This window comes from Etheostoma cragini, chromosome 13 (genome assembly GCF_013103735.1).
Source record: "Etheostoma cragini isolate CJK2018 chromosome 13, CSU_Ecrag_1.0, whole genome shotgun sequence".
Classification (NCBI taxonomy): Eukaryota; Metazoa; Chordata; class Actinopteri; order Perciformes; family Percidae; genus Etheostoma; species Etheostoma cragini.
In genome coordinates, this window is record NC_048419.1 from 22,689,241 (window position 1) to 22,699,143 (window position 9,903).

General features: G+C 40.4%; 1 protein-coding gene across 25 annotated transcripts in view; it reads left to right on the forward strand.

Annotated features, from left to right (window-relative positions):
• The first annotated feature begins 7,003 nt into the window (after nt 1–7,003).
• Nucleotides 7,004–9,903, forward strand: part of ncam1a (neural cell adhesion molecule 1a) — a 251,220-nt gene continuing 248,320 nt past the window's right edge. For 9 of the 25 annotated variants that reach the window (XM_034889797.1, XM_034889788.1, XM_034889795.1 and 6 more), the window contains exon 1: nt 7,004–7,272. In XM_034889797.1, the coding sequence (XP_034745688.1) occupies nt 7,221–7,272 (52 nt within the window). In that variant the 5' untranslated portion in view covers nt 7,004–7,220. The remainder of the gene's footprint in view (nt 7,273–9,903) is intronic. The other 16 variants (XM_034889799.1, XM_034889791.1, XM_034889792.1 and 13 more) reach the window with 4 other exon arrangements.

The following is a 9,903-nucleotide window of genomic DNA, read 5'->3' on the forward strand; positions in this document are numbered from 1 at the left end:
TGCAGCTCTTTAGGTTGCCAAGTCTTCCCTTCCATCCATGCACCAAAACCAAGAGAAATCTTTGTTAGAGCCATATTTGTGAAAGTGATACACACTGATTTATATAGTTATTTATGAAGTGTCATCCTGGTTTTAATTGCAGTTAATTTTTCCAACTCTCAAATCTCAATCAAAAGTCTAGACACTCTGTTAATGCACAACCGAGCCAATTTAGCTAAATATATGCAACATCAACCACCAACCAATACACTTTAGTGAAAACCCTTCAAATAAAAGGTCTGTATCACATATGTTTGCCAACATAGAGGATGTTAGAAAAAAGGCCAAAAAACAGAAACTTCACAATGAGTTGTATGAAGTGGAGGAAAACCAAATTGTTCATTGGTTTATCTTTAGCACCTGGTTCAGATGCAGTTTTTTTAAATAGTTGGGAAGTGATTCAAGTGCACAGGCCAAAAAAAAGCCCAGGTATGGAACATTGCTCTACCTGTGCATCACTTTGAATGAGTGATTGACACTCAGTAGGCTAATTGTTGTTAAGAGAGTGACTTCTGTGAAGTGTGGAGCAGATAAAATGTGAAATTTGGCTGGATTTCTTAACATAAAAGTTCCAAGGGGCTTATTCCAAGTGACAATGAAAAACAATATTTGAGTGCAATGTGATTCTTTTTTTTTTAAAGTTTTCTTTCTTGTCTTCTTTAAGTGTTTTTGAATTCAAAATGTAATTTTTTTTTACTTGTGACTTATACTTATTTAACTTTAACACCTCTAGATTGGGGCAGACAGGTAATGTTAAACAGCTTGTCAGTATCAATAAATCAACTTGTCTTTCTGCTTCACATTAATACATACAGGCACACATTCATGCATGCGTGTGTTGTGTTTTTTAGGTGGATGTGACCCATAAGCTGGTCTCATTCCTAGATGTATTAATATGTGTCAGTGTTTATTGCAAAGAAACTTTCCATGTGGTTTCTTGTTTGGTAAAACGTAGCAAATTTGTTCTTTTTATATTTTTGGTTTAGGGTTTATAGTATGTGATTCTAAATGAAGTTCCCTTCCATAAACTGGATCGGGTCCTGCAAACTGACCAGTTGTCTTATTCTGGAGAGTATTTGGGGCTTTGATGTAAGTTTTTCTGCAACTAATACAATAAATTGACACTTTGCTCATGTACGTGTAGGCTATCTTTTAATTTTGTTTTACTTTTACTTACTAAATTGCAGAAAAAGTAGAGCATTCTATCATATTTGCTGTATGGTCTTATTCAGCATGATAAAATGTTATTGTTCAACTTATTAAATTTTATAAGAGTTGCAGGGAGTATCCTTGGGTCATCATTGGTTGTCAGTCCCTGCTGCCAAAGATCTTTGTGTTACTTTTTAATTGAGACCCGGGTTTTGAACCACAAGTCAAATCAGTCATGTTTCTTCCAAGTCAGAGTTATTGCCAAACATCAAACTATACATTTCTATGAAATCATTGCTGGCATTAGACTGGGTAAACCCCGCCCACTCTGCCAGCAATTTGACTTGGCCCTGCAGCTAGGCCTGGAAACCTGCACCTTTAATTCTCCTGCTTCAATTCACAATTTAGCTAGAACCAATCACAAACTGGCTTATCTACCTGGCAAGCTATAGGCTTAACATGATCACAATGGGGAAGCGACCCAGCAGGTTCTTGATTACATTCAACATAGCGGCCACCGAACCGGATTGTTGGTCTGATTGGTTGAAGGACTTTCCAATTGAGTCATTTGAACTACGCCCGTGGTCACGCCTCTTGTGTAGAGAAAATACAGAGCAGATTCCCCAGACCAATGCTCAATCTCAAATCTATTGAGCTTGGCTTGGTCTGGTGAAAGCCAGACTATGCTGGCATTGACCACTGTCCTGTCTCTCCTTATTTTTACTAACACAACAATACATTACCACAATATCGTCTTCATTCCACTGGCTTTCTATTAAACAGATACGCAATTCTAAGAATGCAGTTATACCTTTAAAGCCCATTTAGGTTTAGATCCTACCTGGACAATAGACACATGTCTGCCAGTTTAGACCTTTATAATGCCATTCCTTCCATGTTTAAGTATCAAATTTAGTCAGCTTGCTTCACTGCAGCAAAATCTGTCAATTCAATGACAAAGAATCCTGAATTTGGGAATTACATACTGAAGCTGGGCCAGCCAACCCCATGCCCATCACATACTGTCCCATTGTATTGAATACTGTATGTTTTAACTGTTTAAATGATTGCTTCCTGGCGTCATCTTCGATTTTAACATACTTGATGCAAATAATGATATTAAGATTTTGCAGCTGGTTTCATTTGGGGGATTCTTAAAGTAGAGAGAAACAGTTCAAGGAGGTATTGATATCCCACTGCAGAGGATGCCCTATTTTCAGAGGAAGTGTGCTAATTAGGCTGTGGATTCAAGTATTTCTTCAAGCCCATATGATGAGACTGATTTTGTCAAGGCTCTTGCTCAGGCTTGTACACCAGACTGAATGGAATCAAGAACATGAATCAGTAGGTGTCATTAAGAAGAAAGAAAGAAAAAAAATCAGCTTTAAACAACGAAAAGAATAGAATATAATTACAAATGTTATAGTTTAACGGGAAAGTTATAGTGTAGTTGTGGTTCTACCGCTCATGGACTTGCAACACTGTTAAATTTCCCCTTCACTTGGATTCTTTTTGGGCATTTCAGCCTTTAATGGGAAGAACAGCTGGATATGAAAGGGGAGAGAGAGAGGGGAAGACATGCAAGAAATTGTAACACGTCTGACTCGAACCCTGGACCTTCTGTGTTGAGGCATACGCCTCTTTTTATGTGCGCTTGCTCTACTAACCCAGCCCCACTTGGATTTTTGAGGTTCACCAGGCAGAATGATGTGTATCTTTGTTTTAAAAAGTTGCTCTCAAATTCATGTGCTAAAGGGGAAAATATTTCCATGTTCAATCTAAATTAGAGTTTTTAACCTTGTTAACATGTTCATATGGTGTTTGGTATATGCTACAAGTAATATCATAAGCAGTCGATGCCATGGCGTGTAGCTTTTTTTGAAAGCAATTTAGCCGTTGGGGTTTTTAGCATTAATTTGATAAAGATCTACCCATTTAATGTAAGAATTCTGGGGCACATTTAGGATTGTTACTATGCAGAGTCTTACTTTTCAGTTACTTTTTCTGTACTGTACAATATTGGAGATTGTCATATAGTAAATTGGTGTTTGGTATGCATGATATCCTACTGCACGTGATTGGTTGCTGTCCTAAAGCCACTCCCTATTTAAGATGGCTTCTCATTGTGACAAAACATTTGCCTGAATGTCGAAAATAAATGTATTTTCAGTAGAGAGACAGTTGGTGTGCAAATACTTTTCAGCAAGAAAGCTCTGCTAAACCCACTGCACACGATCTGGCCATGGGCACCAAACAGCAGACAGACAAGGTAAGCAACTAAGCATTTAGCTAAAGACCCAGATATTGTTTCTCAAGAGTTGATGGTAACCATAACAGACGTTAAAGGGAATTGAATATTGGTTTTACATTTGTCAGGTGGCCAGAAACATGACCTGTTTGCTTAAAGGACAAAAAAACAGATTTAAACTGTTCCCTGCACCTCATGGCAGAGTAGTTCCCCTTTACTGGTGGAGCAGCAGAAGCTAGGGGCTCTCATGCTAACCCAAACACATGCTTGCTTGTGAGTGGAGATGGTTGAAGTGGAAACAATAGGCTATATTTAGACATACTTTAACAACCACATTGTATGAATGTTTTGGCTTTTTTGATTGTGAAAACTGGACGCCATTTTAGCTGAAGTGGATTAAGCTAACTACAACCCGCCCAACAAAAGAAGCTACCTTCAAAGGCAATTACCTTTCAGGCCTTCAAGAAGGTGAGTGCAGTTTAGTGTCCCACATTCCCGTAACATTTGTACAGGTCCAATCCACTGACCAATCGGCTATTCTAACCTTAACTACTCAAGATCAAATGCCTAACCCCAACCAACTGGCAGCGCTTGCCGTGGAATAGCTAAACTGAAGAGTAACAATGTCTGAAGTTCTTGAGGAACTTAACTTAAAAATGTGGTAACAATTTTGTCTGGGGATTAACAGACTTGAATCAAATTGGTATACATAAACAGGGCTTTAAATATAATTCAATTGCAATATCTATCAATCAAATGTAGGACTAACTTGTGATGACAGAGCAAATTATATTAAGGGAAACATGGCACTTTCTCCAGCCGTTTAATCTAATAGCTTTAGTAGCTCAATGAGGTGCAGATGGTGAGGCAGGCAACAGCAGGGCTAATGAGGGAATGCAGGGCAACACAGAGGGCACCTGGTGAGGAATGGCTACTACTGAAAAACAACACCAATATTTATGACTTTTTTACATGACATAGCCAACTACTTGGATGGGAATTTGATTCCAGCTTACTTTTAAGTAGGTGATGCTATTGGGTTAGAGTTTTCATACAAAATGGAAAGACATTCATGTGGGGAGGGAGACCATGGTCCCTGAAAGTTTGAAACAGACTTAGAATTTATTTTCCCTTGCCATTCCCCTAGCAACAGCCTAGCTTAAGGATTCCTTGGACCAAGTGGCAGACAGCAAACAGTGGACAGCAAACAGCAGAGCAGCGATCCAGGTTGGCAAATGTTTCTATTTCATGTAGCAAAAGAGCAATATAGAAAAATGTAATGCTTCTACACGTCTGCTGGCAAGTGAAGTAATTTGGCAGAAGTCAATAAAGCGACGAACTGATGCTTCATAGGGAAGGTTGGTTCAATGTAATAATTAGTGACAACCTCTTTTTGGCAAACGGAGGTTCTGCTGTGTGGTCTGGACTGTGGTCTGGGGGAGGTTTCACACCTGTCATTTTGGTTAGGCTGAAACTGCAAAACTCCAAACCAAACGATAGGTGTGAAAGAGCCCAAATTTACGTTTTATAGTCAACGCATCCATGCGTGCGTGGGCCAATGTGACGTAAAAATGACGTAGCTCTTGTTGGCACGCACCACTTTATTTTGATCCGATGAAGTAAGTCACTGATTGAAATCAAAGCATTAACGTCAATGCTGCTGCCAGTTCTGCCGATGTTTACCTTTTTCTTCTAGTCTGTAGAAATAGCAGTCATAGCCTTTACTCATTAGCGCCGCCTCTGTTCAGGAGAAGACTGCAACTAATGTCATGACCACCACGTGCAAGTATAAAAAGTGATGGCGCTCTCATGATATCACGTTTGCGCACGCCAGCCCGGCTGTGGCTACTGTAAAACGGCTTTAAGGCTGAATCTCATCCCCCTTATTTGATAGCTCCTCGAATCCTCGGCCTTTGGCTGAACCGGATATTGTCCTCAGTGAAAGTCTTCTCAAAGCTCTTATTCCTTCCCCGAGGAGGGATCATAGAGGAGCTATGGGCGAGGATACACGAGAATCAGCTTACGTATTTATGTGACACTTCAGAGTTAAGGACGTCTCATCCCTCTAAAAAACATTCGGACGTTGGCTTGCTCGAAGGGAGGCAAGCGGAGGAAAAGGCCTTTGAGACGTAGCTTTGGTCACTTAAGTGGTCCTCTCACATATTTAGAGGAGTATGATCCAGTGTATTTAAGTATATTTCAGTATTGTTTTTTCTGCTGGTAACACCGGCTGCAGTCATGTCAGGTTTACTGCCCCAAATGGTAACTTTTCCATCAGCGCATTTCACCTTTGATTGGTGGCCAGGTTTGTGGTGTCACTGACATATTGTATGATACTGTGGCACATTTTCCAAAAGTCCCAGGATATGCTGCTTTTCGATTCTTTTATTTAGACCTTAGTGGTCCCCTAATACTGTATCTGAAGTATTTCCCAAAATTCAAAAGCAGTGAAAGGGGAGTAAACCAGACCGGCCCATCTGAACTTTAATTTTGTCAAAGGCAGAGCAGGACGCCCAGGGCTCGGTTTACACCTATAGCCATTTCTAGCCACTAGGGGACCATAGGCAGGCTGGGGGAACTCATGTTAAAAAACGTATAAAGTGAGATTTTCATGACATGGGCCCTTTTAAAGCGTATATGGACTCCCCATACAGCAGGTGGACACAAACAACTTCCAAAGAATGCTAATATTGCTTGGCTGTATGTGTAAATTTTTGATACCACGATGGACGTACTAATTTCATAAGGTGATGATATATATAAGTGTTGTTTTTACACCTGTTCTACTGCCTTTAATGAAGCAGTTTCTTCCTCTGCTGCTTATGAACTCTCAAACTTAACTAACTTAATGAGTTATTTTTATGAAATGTTTTTGGAAAAACTGGACCCATAAACCACAATTTGACATTGATTTACACGTGCCTAGACATTTTGCAAATGTGATCAGTGATTTAAATAAAATAAAAACAATGTAGGCTAGTTTAACTGTCATTGTTTCTTTAAAGTTAACTCTGTTGTATTTTGACTGGAATAATTTCCCAAGAAAGCGATATGCCTTTGAGAGGGGAATATGCTTTAGTAACTAATGATTAACTGTGCTGTATATCTTTTGTTTCTATTTGCAAATATATGAAATCAAACGTAAGAAAAAACAAACAATGTAGGCCACAGCTTAGAACAAGACATTTTAATGTCGATTTGGCGGTGTCAGAAATAACATGTTGATCATGTATCATTTAAATAGTTTATCAGTAATGGTCTTATCTGACACTTTTAATTAGTCCTCGGTTTAGAATAAGTGTCTTGTTCCATGTGTTTCCAAACCTCAGTTAGCTAGTTTGTAAGCTCAGTAATCCGAATTAAAGCCTCTAGTGACCATCTGCTGTCTACACTGGTGGCTCCGCGCACTACTTTGTTACAGCATTCACCTCAGCCCGCCCCCTCCGTGTGCGTGCGTTCGTGTGAGTGCGTCTCTCTCTCTCTCTCTCTCTCTCTCTCTCTCTCTCTCTCTCTCTCTCTCTCTCTCTCTCTCTCTCTCTCGTGCGCCTACCGGGCGGAGTAATTCGTGTTGCCATCAATTGCGTGCGTGTGTGAGTGCGTGCTGCGGCTGCTGCTTGTCACTCATTGTGCCGTGAACACGGGTAGCGACAAGGACCAACATTCCGTCCGGTAGCTGTGGTTGTCTCCTGGAAAAGGCTGATACTGTTTCCCACCTCCTCGGTAGAGACCCCTGGCTTGTTTGAAAGTGCGTCTGCTCTTCAAGGAGAATATCTGACACATTGCAATGCTTCAAATAAGGGACCTCATCTGGGGATTGCTATTCGTTGGCTGTGCAGGTAAGAAGCTGAGTTGTTTGTTTTTCATATTAGATTATTGCAAGCCTGTGGGCAAAGCTGAATGTGTGGAGTGACGGCCGAGCTGTTTCGATGCCGGAGCAGCATCCTCTGGTCCCGCGGCATCCTTGCCTCTGACTCCGGACAGTGGCTCTAGGTCATGCAACCACGATTGTGCAAAGTTTTCATGTAAGAAGTGAGTGTGTTATATTTCTTTAAGCCCAATAAAGCATGAAATTCCAACCGGGACTATTTTTATTCCTAGTTTCCAATCAGGAGATGCTTGCATTTGCATTTTTTTTTATATGTACGCGCAATACAGGAGTATTTCATCTCAGGTCCTGCTGGATTACTTTTTCTTAGTTAGGCATATTGTAGGTTTGCTTCATTTTGAGAAAAATGACCTACACATGCTGCGTTTTTCTGCGAGTTGGTCAGTTAATTTGTGCGGGTAAAGGTTATGGATGCTGGCTGAGATCAGGACAGCAGGGACGCTTTTGTGGTCCCTCGTGCCAGCAGATATTGCTTATTTATTCCAACGCTGGCTTTTTCCCATTCCCGTTTTGTAACCAAACCGCATATGGTCTCATCCAAAAGTCCACCTCGGATTTCTCACTTCTGCTGGGTCAGCCGTGACGCACCGAAGATGCGGTGTCCGGAGCGCTCATAGAGCGGGGTTGCTTTGTTTCAGTCTGCTAAAACCAGCTTTAGAGACACGTTTATCAAGATAAAAATTACATAATGTTTCAAATACACACGCGCTCAGACTGTATTTGTTGTATGGATTAGATGTGTCTACCATTCCGACTCTATCTAGCCATTATCGGATTTGGCACGAAAACAGTATTCTGCGTGGATATGTGACAATGTGGGGTTTCAGAGTTTAGCATCAGTCTGCCCGTGTAGGTTTCAGCCCTTGGCCTTATTTATGTGACATAACCATTATTTCTTTTGTTTTTTTGTCTTGCCAAATACGACAGTATTGGAGTTTCCAACTTTATAGCGCAGTGCGTTTTTAGGCGCAAAATAATGTTGACATTCAGGCCAGGCTGGTTCGGTCGTAGTTTTTTATTTGTTCTTATTTGGTTGGTTGGGAGGGAAATCGTCATCCATTGAGAATGACTGAATAGTCATTCAATGTATACAATAGAATCCAATCCCGGAGCTCCCTTGGTTATATAGGGCGGGAGGGGGAGCCATTTTCCCCCTAAACCCCCACTCTCCCGCTTCTTACGTCCTCCTTCCCTCCCTGATCTGCCCCTTCTTTGTATAGACTGCAACCGGGTGCTCCAAGTGGAGTTTGAGGACCCCAGGGGGAGAGGAACAATAGTTAAATAATTTGAGTTATTAGACGTTGTCCCAATTAGAATGGAGAAGGATAATTATTCTAACTTCATCTTTATAATTCACCAGTCTTCCTCCATTTTCTAAAGGTTTGCAGTGTTCTTTGCTGATTTCCCATTTTTGGCTTTTATTTTTTTGGCTGATTTTAATATTTGAGTTTTAAAAAAAAGTGATAATGATATTAGCTGATATTCATTAGATGATATATGGGCCTGGTAGTTATTAAGGCAATGTGAGTAAGAAAATAATCCTGTACCCTCTGGTGGACTAACTATTGAATATATTTGTGATAAGCTAAAATTGACCATTTGTCCAAATTGACTCGGTATATTGGTAAGGTTCAAATGAGTTATTTGGGCATGAGTTGCAGATCTGTGACTTGACAGTATTTGCATACCTTTTGCTATACACAAAACTGAACCATATGTACCTTAGTACATTCAATAAACCAGCTTAATTTAGATTTCTAGAGTACGTTGCTGGTATTTTCAAATGAACGGTTTCTTGGCACCTTTCACACCCAAACACTATGTCAACCTGTCACTGTTGGTTGTGTAGAGGGCGGTATGGTACCAAGACCACTTGGGATGTGTTCATTTTTTTTCTATGTGATTCATGATCCTGCCAAAATATTCTGACACCCCCGCAATTCACTGCACCTCATATGGGAGGGAAAGTGAAAGGAACCAAGAGGGAGATAATTAGACAACTGTGGCTCGTCTCTGCTCTTTTGCAATAGGAGAAGAAATTCAAAGAAATTGATCACATTATTTGATAGGCCCAGGGTATATTAAAAGGGTAATGACAGTATCACACAGTTTGAAGGCTGAGAAATTTAATTACAGTTATTGATTTCCATTTCCTGTTTCAGTTCAGTGCTAATTGAATTTGGAGTTTAGTCACACACCTTATAGAATGAGGAGCCACACCACCTTCCAAGAAATGTATTGAATATTGGCCAGATTAGAGTATGATCTTAGAAGGGAAGACAGACTGTGGCCTTTCTTGTCTTGGTCTGTCTCTAGCCAGATTGATTGAGTCTAGTGTGTATTACCAGTTGTGACCTTGTGTTATTGGAGTGATCTACTATGTCCGTGGTTGTCATTCTTCAACCTGGAAGAGTGTAAGGTGATGGAGGCTAATCAGAGACAACTATTTGTCACACCTGTTGGAGAGTGGAAATGAGAGTGCCTCCCTTGAGGGATGTGCCGTTTTTCAGTTTACGTTTCTCAGAGGAGATAAACATGGCCACTTCTAATGCCTGAATGTGATTTTTTTTTTTTTTTTTTT